At 47.5% G+C, this 19,555-nt stretch overlaps 1 protein-coding gene across 6 annotated transcripts in view; it reads right to left on the bottom strand.

The window, feature by feature from the left end:
- Nucleotides 1–1,716: 1,716 nt before the first annotated feature.
- The window catches only part of ABLIM2 (actin binding LIM protein family member 2), a 161,873-nt gene continuing 144,034 nt past the window's right edge, over nucleotides 1,717–19,555 (bottom strand). For all 6 annotated transcript variants that reach the window (XM_083153344.1, XM_083153512.1, XM_083153671.1 and 3 more), the window contains 3 exons: nucleotides 18,626–18,690; nucleotides 18,394–18,474; nucleotides 1,717–5,979 (listed from right to left, as the gene is read on the bottom strand). In XM_083153344.1, the coding sequence (XP_083009470.1) occupies nucleotides 5,866–5,979; nucleotides 18,394–18,474; nucleotides 18,626–18,690 (260 nt within the window). In that variant the 3' untranslated portion in view covers nucleotides 1,717–5,865. The remainder of the gene's footprint in view (nucleotides 5,980–18,393; nucleotides 18,475–18,625; nucleotides 18,691–19,555) is intronic.

The following is a 19,555-nucleotide window of genomic DNA, read 5'->3' as shown; positions in this document are numbered from 1 at the left end:
TGCACAGATAGTGGGAGATGGGGTGGGAGAAGGGGGCATTGGGCTGAATGAAGGGGCCCTGATACATAACTTCCAGGGTGGTAGAGGATGTTTAATACGCAGAGGAGGGGTGTACAGATAGGGCCGGTTTTATCTTTGCTGGCGAACCACCAGCAGCATGGCGCTCCATCTGACTGAGACGCGCGTGCGCCCCCCACGCACGCGCGTCTCAGTATTCGGGCGGCGAGGGGGACGCAATACTGTCCGCCTCCCGCTCGAGGGGGCACCGGGCGACCGAGGGCAGTGCCGTCAGAAGGGGACGCGCGTCCCTTCCGGCATACAGATGGCGGGGATGCAGGTGATGGCGATGGCGACGCCATCGCCATCACCTGCAAAGATGAATCCCGATACATCTGTATAGTGGAGTGGGCTTATTATTCATCATTTTCTGGTGGGAGCACAGCTAGCTTGACTGCAGATATCTCCAGTTCCCGGGAATAGATTTCTTAGATTTTAATGGAATTAAAACTAGAGAATCCCACCTACCAAATGGTATTGGGGACTAGGGAATCAGAGTTCAGGAGGCAGAGCAATCTGCCAACGAGTATATAAAACTACATACCAGGTGTGTGGAGCTGGAGCAGTAACCAGCTGCTGGAAGGCTGATATCTCTGGCTCTGGGAACAGTAGAGACAAGCTACTATGGTCCATCAAAGGGGGAGAGTCCCAGCTTTTGGAATATACCCTCAGAAAAACTCCAAGTCAGACAAAACCTGAAATATCTGACTGGGAAGAGCAATTAACAGGCTTGGATGGGGACCACTGCTTTGAAGTCAGATATCTCTGATTCCCCAGGGCCGATTTTGAAAATTCGGTACTCTTTACCTAGAACGGCGCCCGTCGCGGGCATCGCGGGTACATTTATGTATGGCCGCGACGCGACCGACGCGATGCCCGCGATTTCCCATTGAAACCAATGTTAAACATGAAAATCGTGTCGGTCGCGTCGCGGCCGGCCATAAATGTACCCGCGATGCCCGCGACGCGATGCTCCCGATTTCCCATAGGAATCAATGTTAAAAGGCGCCATGGACCCGATTTTAATGTTAAATGCCTCAATCCACCCGATTTGGCCATAGGAATCAATGTTAAATGGGCCACAGAGCCCATTAACCCTTAAATGTCCCCCCCAATTTTTAACGCCACCCCACGATCCACGCCAACCCGAAGCGTGGCGAGCGCAGCGAGCCCGCGAGGGGCGGCGGTACGCGTCCTCCGACCTTTTCATGCCCTACTATCCACGTCGGCGTGGTGTGAGAATATAATAGTGTGGCGAGCGCAGCGAGCCACCGAGCCCGAAGCGTGGCGAGGGGACGCGGATACCTTCACAGGTATGCGCGTCCCCTCGCGGGCTTCACAGGTGTCCGTGGCGACGCGGACACCTGTGAAGCCCGCGAGGGGACGCGTCTACCTGTGAAGGTATCCGCTGCGCTCGCCACGCTTCGGGCTCGGTGGCTCGCTGGGCTCGCCACACTATTATATTCTCACACCACGCCGACGTGGATAGTAGGGCATGAAAAGGTCGGAGGACGCGTACCGCCGCCCCTCGCGGGCTCGCTGCGCTCGCCACGCTTCGGGTTGGCGTGGATCGTGGGGTGGCGTTAAAAATTGGTGGGGACATTTAACGGTTAATTGGCCCTATTTGGGCTGTGTGGCCCATTTTACATTGATTTCTATGCCCAAATCGGGTCCATTGAGGCATTTAAGTGTAAAATCGCGGTCAATCAGGCTTTTTAACATTGTTCCCTATGGGAAAATCGCGGTAATCGCGGTCATCGCGGCCATCCCGATTTACCCGCGATGCCCGCGATTACCGCGATGACCGCGATTTTTACCCACGACGACCGCGATTTCAATCGCTGGCGCCGTTCTAGGTAAAGAGTACCGAAAATTCTTGTACCCATGGAAAGAGGGGACCCTCAGCTTTCAGTCTAGTGCCCTTAGATTCCTGGGGGTTTCTGGGTACTCAGAACCCCCCCCCTGCGTGCGCTACTGCTCATTTATATAATTCTGCAGACTGACTCTCACAGAACTGTGCGAAATCCTGCTTCCGTCTGAGATAATTCATTTTCCGCATATATAATACTTCTGCTGTAATACAGCCAGGCCAAGTAAAACAGGGACACTTATCTATAACTCATTATCTATCCCTCTTGCTCTCTGTAATACACTCCCCACCCATAAGGAAACTGATAGCTTATATCGCCATAGATAGGGGCAATTAATAAGGTGCGTATGTAACATAGTTTGACTGAACTTACGGCAAATTCTACCTCATTCACCCTCTAAGTCTGTTTTTTCAAAAATACTTATTGATACAAAACTATGGGACTAACATTAAATACTGAGAAAATAATATTAATAAAGATATGACAATCTTTAGGATGCTGATAAATTAAGAATGGCAAAGGGGTTAAATACGTATATATGTGACTTACGGGCACATTTCAGTAACATGCTAATACTTTCCTCTCAGCACTTCCTTACACAACAGACTAATCATCTCCAGATGTGGTTCATCCCACACCACCAATCCCTCAGGTTATCTTGTTAATGCTCGTTACTTTCAAACTCTGTTTGTTTTCCTTAATCTTCACTTAGGGCTGTCTCTCTGTCTCTACCCTATTGCACTATTTCAGTAAATATCAAACGCTCCTAGTGCACGTCATCTAAGAACAGAGGCGGCAGCCATTTTGTTCCCTGAACCAATATTTTAGCTATAAGTTTATTGGGAAATAGAGATATGGCAGCAGTAAACCTGTCCTACTTTGCTTGTCTATGACACGTACATATCCCAAAAATTAAGTAAATACAATGGATTTAACATTTATATCTGGAAACTGAGGTAAATTTACTAAAATAGGAGGTTTATGGACATCCCATCTCCCATAGAACTCCCAACTTATTATATTTACCTCTAGGTGTCTGGGCAATAGCAGATAGGCAATATAATTCTCATCAAATAATATGATATAGATATGTCATTAAAATATATTATAATACATGTAACCATTGCTGCTTATAGACAGCTATATGTATTTTAATAAATAAGTGATATGTTGCAACAAGGTCTTGAAAACTGTATACTGATAAATTAGATATATTTATGTTAAGTTTATATATATATAAAGATGATATTTAGAGTTTCCCTGCATTGTTCTCTCTTCAAATCCACTGCAGTAATGGGCACCCTGAAACCCCGCATGTGTGGCCCCATAACCTTCACACAGGCTCCTGGGGGCCTATACCATCACACCCATCAGTAGACTGTGGCATTGTGGCATTCAGTGATTTTTGCAGGTACGGCTACCATTTTACCGTAGACCTGTGCTGCCATTTTGCTGAAGATTTGTGCATATTTAACAACTGGGCTGGTAAGTGAGACGAAAACTGCACAAGCCAACCCTGCTTCCCACAGTGCCATTAATCTCAGTATAAGACATATGACCGAGTGTATAATAAAACAAGGAATAAGAGCTGACATGGCATAAAGCCGAAATGAAATGAGGGCCACAGGAAGGAGCCCTAATTGCCACATGTGGCCGTGGCCCTTTCAGTTGCCGGTCTACAGTAAAGGATCGATTATAAAACAAGAACAAATAGGGTAGTTAACTGCAAAGTGTCTTCAAATACACACACAGTATATATCCCCTATTCATTGGATGGAAGCTCTTGGTGTGATATATAAACATGCTCCGAAATTCTAACACACACAATCTCTGCCTGGAAGGCCTAATCCATCTTTTTTTAATAGCAGGATAGCCAGGGCCAAGGAAACGCATTGGCTGATCTATGAAATATTCCCTAGCACTAATCAGTATGACTTCCGCAGATGTGTCCATGGTTTGGATTGGTTGCTGAGTAATGCTAGACATCGGAGCTGGATGCACCAAAGTCAGGAGGTCCTGTCATTCTGAGATGAAAAACTGGGGCACCAGTGTGACTTAAAGTCTGCCCTGGCCAAATAAAATCGATGGCATTCTTCCATCTGGTTGCAAAATAACATCAATATACACCAATATATAGGAATTTCCATCCATGTGCCCAGTTGTTAAAAAAAAAAAAAAGATCCAGTGTGAAAAGTGGGGACCGTAAGCAAGCGCTGGAACATCTTTACAGAAAGCGATTGCATCAGTTATTCCTAACTGTCCCTTGGATAGCGAAGCAGTGTGACAGACATCATCTGGGTGCCAGATGTACTATTGGTGTATGCACAGTTGCAGAAAACAACATGTTTGTCAGCTACTTGTCACTGTGCATGGCGATACACATTCATTCAGTAAGAGATGTACAGACAGGTGACAAAATATGTACTTTTTTTTTTTTTTAAATAATCATGTCAATGCTTTGTTTGTAATAATAATAATAATAATAATAATAATAATAATAATAATAATAATAATAATAAGGGATATTTCTTTAGACTACGGACAACACTACAGATGTTATAGAGAAAATATTACTAAATGCTAAAAGAAACATCGCCCTCTAGTGGATTAACAGCTCAAGTGCTGCAATGGTTGTGTCCTTTCTGAGACACAAAATACTGTATACATAAAGGGGAATTTATGATAAAGAAACAGAGCAATGATGTTTTCCCCTACTTTTATAATGTCATGTCCTCGATAAACCAACTTAACTGGAACTGCACAAGGTTTTGTCTGCATAAGATGGTCCTAAACCACAGTAGGTATCAAATACCAATATATTTGATATTACAAACTACGCAATTCTGACATTATAAATGTCCCTTTCCTTACTGTGCTATTAAAGGCGCCAATGAGGCTGAGGTGAGCAAAAAATGACATAAAGAAACCGTGTAAAGATGGAAATTATGACCAAGGTGGATGAAAACAGACAGAACAAGCTCACCAAAGGTGTGATACAGTAGTTACTGTACTAGCCCATCAGCTCCACAGCCTGTACAATATAAGGCAGAAGCTGATTGGCTAATTCTTATGTCTCCCAATTTTGTCTCTCTCTAAGCTTTTATATATACCACTCTAAAAGTTGGTAGCAAGAATATTCCTGGAGGTGACCTTTTGTACTCTACTACTGTCCTGCTCCCAATTCTCCAGCATATACTGTTCACGTTTGATTCCATTAAGTAACTAACTTTAAATGCGTTTGTAATTATCTCCTAATTACTTAATTTAGTCCATGTTGGCTGTGAACATTTCTAACAGGGCGGCTGCAGCTTTAACCTAAGTAACATACAGTAACTTATCTATTAGCAGGAAATCAGTGATGTCACTCCGTGCCTCCTATCTCAGTGATGTCACTGGCTCCTGGAGAATGGATAGGCTACATTCTCAAGCATGTTGGCTAAGCCCACAAAAATGGCTTAAGACAATCTATAAAATAAATAATAATAAAGGATCTCAAGTTTAAAAAGATACTCTGGTGTTAGTTTATATGTCAGTACGTGTATACTCAGAAGTAGTAAGCGTGTTCTGGAACATAGGATCTGTTTTGTTATCTTGTTAGTCTGGTTTTCACATCGATAGTACAGCACATATAAATGAGGGCAAACATGGCTTACATGCAAGTCTTTGGCCTTCACTGTTGAAACCGCGTGAATTAGATGTGGATACACGAGTTAAACAATACAGCTGTTGTAATCCCGGTTTACAGTGGTCAGTATTGTTATGTTCCATGGCTGCAAGAGATACTGTAAATAAAGCAACGTGGAGTAGTAGACACTGGCGTGGCTGGAAGGTGATGCTAGAATTGGCTGGCCCCATGGAACAGTCTTGTCTTGCTCTTCCAAATCAAGAGTTGTAACTACGTATGGCAGTTCTGGCAGGAGAAAGCACGGAATGGAGGCTAGAAAAGCAGAGCCTTCTTCTTCATGTCATTTCTCTTCCACAGTGCCAGCCGATCAAACTCCTCGATCGTCATCCCAAAGACATGCTGGAAATCCTCCGTTGATAAGTGTCTCTTCATGGTACCAAGAAAAAGAAGATAGAGAGGAAAGATAATCACTTTATCAGTCAGTTAAAGTGCAGTACAAAGTCTCTCCCTTAAGCTCTTTGAGATTGTGCTGGTTGCACCACGGGTGGCAGGTGGTTGTTTAGTGTATGGGTGTTTGTGGAGATCCTATGGTGGACTTCCATAACTGGTCACATGATTACTACGATAATAATATTCTGGCATAACTGCAATAGGTGTAGACCCCGGACTGCATATGTTCAGAAAAAGAGGCAACACAGAGCAGAAATGGGCCCGGAAGGTGACAATGGTATTGTGAGCTGCTGTGGGCCCCAGCAATGCATTGTTCCACCAATATACAGTATAGATACAATGGTCTCTGTCCTTAAATCCTGCAGCATGTAGTGAGGTTGAAGTGCAAGCAGAGAAGGTAACTGGTGTCAGGTCATACTGTGAAACATATACGTTCCATTGTGTATATTGTATTAGGAAAATGTGTAGGTGGATCCTGATGCTCATTGCTGGTAGTCTGACCCAGCACAAGAACAATTTGGAAAACTCACTCAACATATAAGTATAGTAATATGCTGGGAATGCTGTTGCGGTGAGATCATACTTGCACAAGTAACCACATCGTATGGTCTTTATTTCCTCTAAAACAGAACTTTGGCAAATATTCTCTATATCCTGTGAAACGAGGAGAAGTTAGGTCAACGCTGAAGAGTGGGAAGATTAGTTGTGCTCCATTCTCCGTAAACAGACATTTTTAATGGATTGCAACATTATTTAGTATGAGGGCTATTTAATAGAAGGCTAATGTAGACCAACAATCAAAGGCCAACTACGTTCTACAAAGGTAAATGCTGTACCAAAATCTCCAACAGAGTTCCACAATGACCAACCCAGTAGCACAATAACAAATGCCGTTCCACAAAGAACAATGCTTTACCACAACAACCAACAAAGTTCCACAATGACCAAACCAGTAGCACAATGACAAATTCAGTTCCACAAAGGACACTGCATTTCCAAAAAAAGCCAATGCTTTACCACAACAACCAACAAAGTTCCACAATGACCAAACCAGTAGCACAATGACAAATTCAGTTCCACAAAGGACATTGCATTTCCAAAAAGGCCAATGCTGTACCACAATGTCCAACAAAGTTCAACAATGTCAAACTCAGTATCACAAATGCCAATGCTGTACAACAATGACAAACGCTGTTCCACAATGGCCAACAGTTAAACAAGGCCAATGATGTACCACAACGGCCAACACAACAGCCAGTGCCAGAGGGGCCAAGGCATGTCAACAATGTCTCTTCCTAAGCAGGCTCTATAAGAAATGTACACTGAACTAGAAATAAACTTCAAAAAGCAATAAAATCAGGAATAAGTATAATAAACACAAGTGATGTCAGCCAAATGTGGGGAATAACATCATATAGCTCCGAGCTCGGGAACTAAAGCCTTTGCCGAAGGTGAATAGTATTACTGATAATACCTATTGCGTCGAAGGAAAGTCACGGCTTTCCAAGGTCACCCTGGGGATCCCCCTATAGTCCGCCTTTATGTTCCCGTATTGATACAGGTGTCCTGCATAGCAATGTGTCTCACACATGCAACCTGATCTTGCATTAATGTTTCCTTGCGCACATGGCGGTTGTATCTGATGTTCATCCCTCTGACTGCAGCACATATTTGAAACCTCAGAACTCTTAAATCATGGTCACGCCTCATCTAAGGCGCTAAGATCAAACTGAATGCGACATAATCAGGGCAGCAGCCCGGCTGGAGCCTGTTAACCTCTCTGTGTTATCTCACTGTACATATACGTGCAGGCAGGGAGGGGACAGCGGTTATATAGGACTTGTTTTTTGGGTTCTGTATATAGCACGTGCGCATTAACACATTACATACAATGATTTTCTTGGTTTTTATTTCTCAAAAAAAAGAAAGGGATTTATGACTATCAGTCATATAATTTAGAACTGGTTTTGGGGCAAATGAAAATGACTTCTTGGTGGCTGAGCAATGCCCCAAACCTGTACCAATAGTAGCATTGACAGAATAAGCTGCTGGGCTATGAAACAGCATTCACTCGTAAGTCAAATCAAATAGGGGCGGTAGGAGAACTGACAGCGGAATCCTGACAGAACCTGATGGCAAGTACTGGGGATAGGCACTAGGGGAGCACTAGGCTGCAGGAGGGGAACTTTAGAGTTAGGCTGCAGGAGGGGAACTTTAGGCTGTGGGAGGGAATGGATGGGATAAGGCTGTGGGAGAGGATGGTTAGAGATAGGCACTAAGGGGAGAGTTAGGTATAAACTGCAGGGGGAAGTTAGGGTTAGGCTGCAGGTGGGGCAGGAGGGGTAGTTAGGGTTAGGCTGCAGGTGGGGTGGTTAGGGTTAGGCTGCAGGTGGGGCGGTTAGGGTTAGGCTGCAGGTGGGGCGGTTAGGGTTAGGCTGCAGGTGGGGTGGTTAGGGTTAGGCTGCAGGTGGGGCGGTTAGGGTTAGGCTGCAGGTGGGGCGGTTAGGGTTAGGCTGCATGTGGGGTAGTTTTAGGCAATATGTGGGGCAGTTAGGGTTAGGCTGCAGGAGGGGCGGTTAGGGTTAGGCTGCAGGAGGGGCGGTTAGGGTTAGGCTGCAGGTGGGGCGGTTAGGGTTAGGCTGCAGGTGGGGCGGTTAGGGTTAGGCTGCAGGTGGGGCGGTTAGGGTAAGGCTGCAGGTGGGGCGGTTAGGGTTAGGCGGCAGGTGGGGCAGTTAGGGTTAGGTTGCAGGTGGGGCAGTTAGGGTTAGGTTGCAGGTGGGGCAGTTAGGGTTAGGTTGCAGGTGGGGTGGTTAGGGTTAGGCTGCAGGTGGGGTGGTTAGGGTTAGGCTGCAGGTGGGGCGGTTAGGGTTAGGCTGCAGGTGGGGCAGTTAGGGTTAGGCTGCAGGTGGGGCAGTTAGGGTTAGGTTGCAGGTGGGGTGGTTAGAGTTAGGCTGCAGGTGGGGTGGTTAGGGTTAGGCTGCAGGTGGGGTGGTTAGGGTTAGACTGCAGGTGGGGCGGTTAGGGTTAGGCTGCAGGTGGAGCGGTTAGGGTTAGGCTGCAGGTGGGGCGGTTAGGGTTAGGCTGCAGGTGGGGCGGTTAGGGTGAGGCTATTTTATCTGACGATATATGCACAGCTATAGTTGAGGAAAATCCCAACTACAGTATGTGACTGAACTGAACATTGGGGCTCAGGTCATAGGTAACTATGGAATAAATCAGTGAGTTTGTCTGTGTCTATCCCCGTGTAAATAAGTGCCCTGTATATTTGAGAACAAAAACAGTAAATCTTCACATTCTTATAGAAGGATTATTCTCTGAGTAGCTGACACAAAAAATTCTTGCAATCACTATGTCTGAACATACGTGAATACGTGAAATGTCTTATTAACGAGCGTCACCGGACCAAATCAAGCAAATATCCTCCACACATAAGCTACTGATAAAGTGTCACAGTCATCCCTACCGGACGCAGACTTGTCTTACTGTAAAACAGCACACATCCATTCATGAGAGCCAGATGTATAAGCTGTTTGTATCGTTGCTTTTCTCACACCGGCTCGCTTTCATTTTGTTATATTTATAATCTTGGCTTAAAAAAATAATCCTGTGAAATCGATATCACTTGCTGAGCAATCATGTGAGAAACACATTGAAGTGATTTAGGGAACGAGTAACAATTTCAACTAATAAGATTCTCGGTGATGGATATCCGAAAGCGGCATGCTGGGAATATTACAGAAATGGCAAAGAATACAATAATATTTTCGTTTTTTGAGGGGGCATAAAAATTGTTCCATCACTTCTACTTCAGAATAGAAGCATTATTAAAGTGCAAACAAAAATCTTATGACTTAATAACGCTTTTTACACCAAAGTCCCAGGTCTGATTTAGAACATGGTTCCAAGCTGGGTCAGACCCATGACTTTACCAAACGGTTTCCACTGCTGTGCCGACAGGGACATTCCCGGGTCAGCACCGTGTCCATCAACCTCCCTTCAGTTGGGGAGGTATGTGTTCCCTGTGACGGAACCAGGCCACGCCCCTTTCCGTCATATGTTGTTCTCCCGCCTCTTTCTGCGCTTCAGCAAAGAGAATTGCAAAATGCCGGCGATAACCGGATATTATCACTGACTGTATTCATATCTGAGCTGTGTTCCCCAGACTGCTGCATACAGGGGACATCACAGGGCTGTATGTCAGACAATAATAATATGTTATACTGAATAATCCAAACAGGTTATTCCATTAGGCTGAGTATGTGTGCTACTGGAGGGAAATATTCCCTCATGTTATGTAAATGACTGTAATATGTTCCCAAAGCTTTGTATACTGTATCCCATACTGTTACATATGCATATAAAGACAAGAAGATAGTTTCTGGGCACAGGAGAAACTGGGAGGGAGGATCAGCGTTGCCCGTGGTTACGTCACTGCCTCCAGGTAATGTTCTTAGTAAACTGCGATGGTATCATGAATAAGGGATTTGTGACTATGAAGTTAATTATGGCAGTCTTCCCAAATGCGTATCACTTAAATATTGTAACTGTATATGTGGAGACAAATGGTCCGGGTAGAAGTGACCAAACGCTTAGATTAGAATCTGGTCAGTTTGTTTATAGTTTTTGGTTCAGGGATCAAAGGGCCTCTTTATAGGCTGTTTAGTAACAGAGACTACAGGTAGTGGCAGAGACATACACTTCCCCCCCCCAAATAACAAGAGGCTAAGGATGGATAACACCAGGGTCAGTCTCCAGAGAAGAGATCTGTCACATGAAGGTGTGAAATCCCTCACGTACACAAGCTTCAAAGCCAGATGAACGGAGTGAGTTAATCAGCCCCTGGACAGGTAATAGGAGACCCTGTTACATTCATACAACTGCACCCAGCATAGGAAGGGTTAAGAATTCCTGAGGGAGGGGGAGAGGGGTGCCTTTGGGATGTAAGTGGGTGTTTGGAGGGAGAGAAGGAGAGAAGTGACTGAGCGTCAGCGCTGGAAGTTGTGGACTTGCGGGTCCTGTCCATCTGAAGCTAACCTGAGTGGTGTCGTGGTAAGGTTCTGATAACGTGACTAATACTGATGGCCTTTCTGTATATATTGTATATAGACTGTAATTGCTGATTTTACATGTATAACTTAGGTGTAAAATAAAGGTAATACTTTTGTACCTTTGCTATTGTGTATTCCTGTGCGATCTTTGGAACTCGGAGTGACCCTGGGGGCTCTGCGTGAGGCATAAGTCGCGCTGCGCTGCTGCAAGATCCCGGGATCATCACAATTGGTGGCAAGCGGTGGGGATCGCACACCCAAAGGAGGGAGAGCTAGGGGCTCGTATCTTGATGCGACCAGGCTCTGGAAACACAATAGCCAGTAATTGGCCAGTATTAGCTCATGTTTGAGGGACCTGGTAACCATTGTTCCTAACAAGGATGCCGGGGAGAAGAAAAAGTATACTTTGCGAGGGCATTAAGCGAGGGAAGAATTCCGCTTAAGTGCCGGCTTGTCCAGGGGACAATCCCTGCAAGCGAGGGAACGGCGGAGTGTGCCGTGGCCCAGAAGCGGAAGCTGACGTAAGGGGGTCCAGCAAGTGACGCTGACCAAGCTCTACGAGTGCAGCCCGTGTGGAGAATGGCTCCAGGAAAAGGACAGAGACGTCCAAAGAGAGGCAAGAGGTGCCCACAGTCACCCAGAGCAGTGAGGCTCATAGATGAGGAATCGTCATGGAGTCGTCTGGCTGAGGAATGGGACTGGAGAAGCCCATCCACGCTGATGCAGCCTCTCTGGGAGGATTGGGAAGCAGCATATCGGTGGATTAATGTATGGACAGGAGCTACTACAGAGGAGAAAGCAGCTTACCTGACCGATGAATTTAAGCAGTATGTATCTGAGGCTGCTGCAGGAAACCTGCTGCATACGGTGGCGTGGAAGGCTTTTGTCACAGAAGTAAGTAACGCCACGCATCAGCTAATGCATAGAAGCCGGATCGCTGCGGCCAGCGTGCCAGCACCGGGTAACGTGGTTCCTGGGAAGGAGCCCGCAAAGAGAACTCAAAGGGAGGAGGAGTTGATGGTGCCACCGGGGTGGATGACCGAGGGGTCCACTACCGAGATCCCAGGGGGGGAGGCAGAGGAACTGTGGCCTGCAGAATCTGGAGCTCCATTAGCGAGAATGAGTCTGGAGGACCTAACTGACGAATGGAGGCTACGATGCAGCACACCCCCCGAAGGCCGCTCACACTGCACTCTTATTCGATGGGTGTACGAGCAGCAAGAGGACCCGCTACATGCATTCAGCGTGTATAGGAACTGGGTCCTGTGTCCAGGAGAACTGAGAAGTGTCCAGGAGCAGTTGCAGTGTCTCCTGCACTGTTATGATAATGCAGAGAGGGTCGCCCTGGCACAGGGGCAGCTGAATTCTCCAGAGTGGCTGGACCAGTGTCAGCGGGGGGAGGCAGAGGAACAGCGGCTGCTGCGGCTCATGCATCCTCAGAGAGCCACAGAACTAGATTCCCCACTGACACAGGGAGAAATCACAGAACTGTTCCCATTCAGTGAGTTGGGAAATGAGGAACTAGCTGTGGAGTGTCCCTGTGATATCGCACCAGGGACCCCGGACTCTAAAGGAGCCCTAACATCATGGACTGTGATTGTGGCAGATGGATATCGGGAAGAGGATATTTATTCCCCCTGCATTGTGCCAAGTAGTGTGGCGGAGCTGGGCACTGTGGCCCCACATGGTGATGATGGACTGGTGCACACGGAGCCCGTGATAGATGGAGCAGTGCTAGTATACAGTGCAGGGGCTGCCCCAGAGAATAGCCCCAGAGCAGAGCATATCTTGGAGGCTGGGACTGTGATGGCTGAGTCCTCGCCACAGGAGGTACAAAGCAGTGGTCAGCCACTGCTCCAAGCAGCTAGCCAAAGGATGGGGGTGCACCCAAAATTGGCACCCCAGGAAGAATGGCAGTACATCTTCCCTTTTGCAGATGTGGGAGATGGAGACTTTGAAACTAGCGGCCAGAGGGTCTGCAAGGATTGTGCCCCAGCAGAGGGGGCAGTACTTCTCCCCTACATGACCACCAGCGGCCCAGGGAATGAGGGCATCTTGCCCCAGGAGCCCCAGCATATTCAGCAGGGGGAGATGGAAGGAAATGTGTCTGGTGTGTGCTCTGCCACTCTACCACCCCAGGAGGATTATCCAGGACTGTTCCCACTTAGCCATCAGAGCCAGGAGGAGCTGAAGTCAAAAGGCAGGTATGTGACCGGGGTGCCAGAGCAGGGAGTAGAGGCTGGGGTGCAGCGCTTCTGCGAGTCCCCTGCAAGAGTGACTGACTGTAATTATGTGCCCGGGGAGCCGCTGCAGCAAACAGGCAGCCAAGCCAGCAAACATGGAGGGGATGGTCAAAGGCATAGCTCATCACCCCCCTGCACCTCAGAGGAAGACACCTCACTACCCAGCATGGCACGAGCAAGAGAATGTGAGTTTGCACCTGGGGCTGTAAGGGAGATGCCAGCAGTGCTGCCGTACAATGCCACCCCACCAGTCCCTCTCATAGCCAGGCTGGGGAAGCAGTGCACCCTGGGGAAGATGGAAGTTTGCCCAGGGGAGGCCCAGCAGTTATTGTTCAAAGGGCTGGGGGAGGTGTTCGACCCAAGGGGGGGGATTGTGGGTAAATCAGGGGGAGACTCGCGGATACCCCCTGCTTCTCTGCAGCCATTGTGTGAAGGAGAATCCCCAGGACCGCTGCCTGCTGCTGAGGGAAGGTGGAGGCTGGGTGTGCTCAGGCCCTGGGAGGTGGGGGAGAAGGATCCCACCAGCAAGGCCCTTCAATCATCACGTAAGGGTCCAGAGGACCATTTAGAACCGGCGGGAGGTTGTTTGTGGGGGCTTTTAAGGGAAGAGCCAGGGAAGGATTGCGGATACCCCCTGCTCTTCTGCAGCCATGGTGTGAAGGAGAATTCCCTGGGCCACTGCCTACTGCTGAGGGCAGGTGGGGGCAGAGTGTGCTGAGGCCCTGCAAGGTGGATAAACAGACATGGATGGAAGGTTGCCCAGGGGAGGCCCAGCAGCTTCAGGGGCTGGGGGAGGTTTCAGACCCAAGTGGGGTGGATGTGAAAGCGTTTGAGGGAGGGACATTGTCGGTACCCGTCGCTCCTCTGCAGCCAACATCAGCACTGTTCTTAAGAGCGGCCAGGTTCCCTGATGCTGGTCTGCGTGCGCAGATCGGGCCCCTCCCAGTTGCGCCAGAGGCGGAGGGAGGAGGAACAACCAAAAGGGAAGGCGAGGAGGAAACATTCCCACCTGACAGTGGAAAACCCTGTACCAGGAGTACTGGAGGTTGTGCGATAAACTGTGCATGGCTGAGCCCAGGAGGGCCAGGGATAAGCAATACGCAGGGACATTGTGTAGCCGTGAATCGCAGCGGCGGTAAACAACAGGGGTGCTGTGTGACGGAACCAGGCCACGCCCCTTTCCGTCATATGTTGTTCTCCCGCCTCTTTCTGCGCTTCAGCAAAGAGAATTGCAAAATGCCGGCGATAACCGGATATTATCACTGACTGTATTCATATCTGAGCTGTGTTCCCCAGACTGCTGCATACAGGGGACATCACAGGGCTGTATGTCAGACAATAATAATATGTTATACTGAATAATCCAAACAGGTTATTCCATTAGGCTGAGTATGTGTGCTACTGGAGGGAAATATTCCCTCATGTTATGTAAATGACTGTAATATGTTCCCAAAGCTTTGTATACTGTATCCCATACTGTTACATATGCATATAAAGACAAGAAGATAGTTTCTGGGCACAGGAGAAACTGGGAGGGAGGATCAGCGTTGCCCGTGGTTACGTCACTGCCTCCAGGTAATGTTCTTAGTAAACTGCGATGGTATCATGAATAAGGGATTTGTGACTATGAAGTTAATTATGGCAGTCTTCCCAAATGCGTATCACTTAAATATTGTAACTGTATATGTGGAGACAAATGGTCCGGGTAGAAGTGACCAAACGCTTAGATTAGAATCTGGTCAGTTTGTTTATAGTTTTTGGTTCAGGGATCAAAGGGCCTCTTTATAGGCTGTTTAGTAACAGAGACTACAGGTAGTGGCAGAGACATACACTTCCCCCCCCCAAATAACAAGAGGCTAAGGATGGATAACACCAGGGTCAGTCTCCAGAGAAGAGATCTGTCACATGAAGGTGTGAAATCCCTCACGTACACAAGCTTCAAAGCCAGATGAACGGAGTGAGTTAATCAGCCCCTGGACAGGTAATAGGAGACCCTGTTACATTCATACAACTGCACCCAGCATAGGAAGGGTTAAGAATTCCTGAGGGAGGGGGAGAGGGGTGCCTTTGGGATGTAAGTGGGTGTTTGGAGGGAGAGAAGGAGAGAAGTGACTGAGCGTCAGCGCTGGAAGTTGTGGACTTGCGGGTCCTGTCCATCTGAAGCTAACCTGAGTGGTGTCGTGGTAAGGTTCTGATAACGTGACTAATACTGATGGCCTTTCTGTATATATTGTATATAGACTGTAATTGCTGATTTTACATGTATAACTTAGGTGTAAAATAAAGGTAATACTTTTGTACCTTTGCTATTGTGTATTCCTGTGCGATCTTTGGAACTCGGAGTGACCCTGGGGGCTCTGCGTGAGGCATAAGTCGCGCTGCGCTGCTGCAAGATCCCGGGATCATCACATTCCCAGCATGCATTAAACGGATGAACCGGGTAACCCATTTACACTGCACCTTATCCCGAGTCCTACTTGCGTCGGACCCTGGTCACTAGCTGAATTGGGTTCCCGGTGCGTTCATCTGAAAAAACGTGGGTATTTCAAAGCAGTGGAAGATGGATATTAGGCGTAACTGTACTAAGCCTCAGAGGAAGATAAAGTGGACAGAGATAAAGGCGTAAATGTATGAATGTTCATTATGGGGATGAACCGTGTTCAGTAAGAGGGGCGCTATGCACCCCTCTCATTATTGGCACTGCTATTTTTAAGATAGCACGCTGATAAGATTTTGCAATGTATGAATGGTCAGTAGCCCTGACTGTGCGCGGTAATCTGATGGTCGTAGCAAGATCATCCCTGCCTCACTGACAGCAGCCCATCCCTGCCCCACTGACATCAGGCCATCAATCCCTTACTGGCAGAAGCACATCCCTGCCTCACTGACAGCAGCCCATCCCTCCCTTACTGACAGCAGCACATCCCCGCCTAATTAACCAGCCTATTGTGTAATATTGTTTAGATCTATACAGTCTGATGGTGGCAATATATGATTTTACAGCGCTAGTTATTATATCTGTACATTACTATATTATTCCCCTCAAACTCAATAGTTGGTGACTTATTACTGTAATTCCAATCAATATTGAGCTGAGAGCGCTGTCTGAAGCACAAGTACACTGAGCCACAATACAACAGAAAAGTATTACTGTAAACCTGCGTGGAAATGGTCTTATTATGCTGCGTAGTCTATCTTCCTAAATCCTGTTAGATGTGCAGTGCCAAAGAGATTCTAAGTGCTTGCCTGATTTTATCCACTGGTACTGAGGATGTCCCTGAGGATGGGGGATCTATTTGGCCAATTTTCAAGTTGTGATAATTTCATTTTTTTTCTTTTCGAATTGGTCCAGATTCACCTTAAATCTATACTCACTGACTATCCACCATAAATGAAGGTCCTAATTCATTTTTATCTGCCATCAAATTCTATGTTTCTATGTATGAACAGATGTAGCAGGCTACATCTTTGCAAGGGCTTGCGATTCTATCGCCAGCCCCTGCCAGCGGCCGGCTACCGCCAGGGGCGCGCGCACATGAGACGCTCGCGCGCCCCGTGGCAACGGAGCCTGCCGCCTGTCCTGGCCGACTCCCCCCCTCGCCGCCGCCCCCCCCCCCCCCCCCCCGAACTGGGCAGTGTCTCCCTGAAGCGGAGATTGGTAGGGAGACGCTGCCCATCCGCCTTGTCTATTCTCCCTCTATGGGGGTCATGGACCCATACGAGGGAAAATAGCAGATGGCCGTCGGGAACCAGGCTGTGTTTTGATAGGCGGGATCCCGACGTCGGGGAAATGCTTGTCGGGATCCCGACTGTCAGGACCCCGTCCGGCACCCGTTTGTTTCAGGAGCAATTTGCTGCCTATTTTGTTTCTTTATTAGATTTGCTCCTAACAGAACAAGGCGCTAGGTGCGCATTATAAATTATATGCAATAATGTATGGGAGAACTGTCCCCATTCAACTTAGCAGATGCGACAGGTTTGGAAATGACGCCTTTCCAGTGTGCTGAATCTCTATTATTATTTTGGGGATTGATGGCTTGCTGCAGAGCAGAGATGGGAAGTGCTGAGCTGTACCCGTTTTATATTGCAGCACTAAATTTCTGAGCCGCCACTCGCTGTCCCAAAATGATTATACACGGCTGCCGGCGAGTGGGACAAAACAACGCTGAGCCCAGGCAAAGTGGTTTATGGCTAATAGTGTAATTGTGACAGTTTTAGCTTTCACTTACAATGATTTGTTTTATAAAGCGAGCTTCAATTTGTAGGTATGTTATAACCACGGGTGTATATGTGACTGTATGCAGTGTAACGGACCCTTGAGTCCAAGGGGGCCCCCAGAGCAAACCTTGCACCCAGTCATAATACTTATGTCTACATTGGCACTGCAGCTATAACTGGGAACATGGGGCTGACACAATGGGGGAAATTTACTATGAAGGCCAATTAAGGTCCTTATTCTGGTTCACCCGCAAAAGCAAATTCCTTCTCAAATGGACAAAACCATGTGCACTGGGCAGATGTTACTTATGCAGAGATAATTAGATTTGGGTGGTGGTCTTACTTCAAAGTGAGATCTATATTGCAGTGTAAAAATAATGCAGCCAGTATTTTCCCTGCACAGAAACAAAATAACTCACTCAAATCTAATTCTCTCTGCACATGTTACATCTGCCCCACCTGCAGTGCACATGGTTTTGTCCATTTGAGAAGGAATTTGCCTTTGCGAGTGAATCAGAATAAGGGCCTAAGTGCACGAACGGGAATTGCTCATAATCGGCCCGAAAATACGAATGGAGTATACAGCTAATATACAATGCTGCGTCAGTCCAGGCTGGGGGAGTGGGAACCACCCCAATAAAGGACCCCCCCGCCACACCTGGGCTGTGGGTGGCGGGCTGATGGTGTTAAAAATAAACGGTTAAAATAGATATTGGGTACTGTAGAAGAACTACAGGGCCCAGCAAGCCTCCCCTGCATGCTGGGACTTGGAGAACCACAAGTTCCGGCATGCGGGGCATTAATGATCCCACTAGGACTTGTAGTCCTACTACGGAACCAATACCCCAAGATGTCATGTACAGACACAAGAGCCACGTTACCTCCAGTCTTGTTCTGTCCACGTCTTTTGGCAGCTTCACCCTCACTTGGTTTGTTACAATCAGCATTTCGTAGGGGTAGGTCTAGGATGGAGGAACAGAGGAGAGAGAGCTCAGAACTATATGTACTGTTGGTAAAGATGACATGGAATGTAACCCGTACATACTTGGCTCCATAGTGTCACATACAACATAGTACATGGTAAGGAGAACAGAGAGATATTGACAATATAACCTTGTACAGGAGAGGTGCATTGGTGGAGTCTGTCTGATCTGGTCTCACACTTCTTACCTTGTATTCTGTGGAGAGAACACACAGCATTTACATAGACCTACACACGCAGCCACAGAAGTGCATTTATCATACAATCAGTCAGATACACAGTGAGAAAAGAGAGAACATCTAGACATGGAAATGAGCGGAAAGATCACTATCAGTATTAATTTCGATCATACACAAAGCGCCTGATTCTAACTGAATTGCTAAGCAGCGGTATTTCGCTGCTTAGAGAGTCATGTAACACCGCACATCGGGTGTGCAAATGCCCGCCCCTGCAGCCCAGCGAATATCCCCTGCCGACCATCGAATGATTTCTACAGTGCTTGCAAATCAAAGTCCGTTTCGGCTGGCAGGCAGGTGTGCATGAGAATGCCCAGCATTTTCGTGGGTACGTCCGGGAAACCCAGGGCGTTCACATGCGAACGCCCCCTGCCCACCTCCACCATGCCCCCCCACCCAGTGCAAGCACCATGGAGACTATACAAGTCTCCAAAGGCGCCCGCGCAGAAGCCCTGCACATGTACATAAGCAAATATGCACATGCACAGTGCGAACACGCAGAGCACCGATCAGATTAGACTCAGGCCCAAAGTGTACGTTGCGCGTTGTGCAGGACACACATAGAAAACAGTCACATGAGATCATAGCAGAACTACAATATTCAATAAGCATCGGCAGATCAAAGCATAAGTACGTAGCAAACATACTAAATACCACAGCAAAGACTAGGACAGATTACAGGTGCAGGGGTTAGGGCAACGCGCTATAGAGCGAGCAGCAGCATAAAAAGGAAAGCGATCCAGTACCCAACACACAGCCTAGCAAACCGTCACTGCAGAGAAGGGGGCGGGGCACTGGTGACAGAGGTAGTGCAAGGGAGGAACA

Source organism: Crinia signifera, chromosome 1, assembly GCF_055691185.1.
Source record: "Crinia signifera chromosome 1, ASM5569118v1, whole genome shotgun sequence".
NCBI classification, from domain to species: Eukaryota; Metazoa; Chordata; class Amphibia; order Anura; family Myobatrachidae; genus Crinia; species Crinia signifera.
The sequence above is the reverse complement of the archived record's forward strand: the minus strand, read 5'-3'. Positions and strand labels throughout refer to the sequence as shown.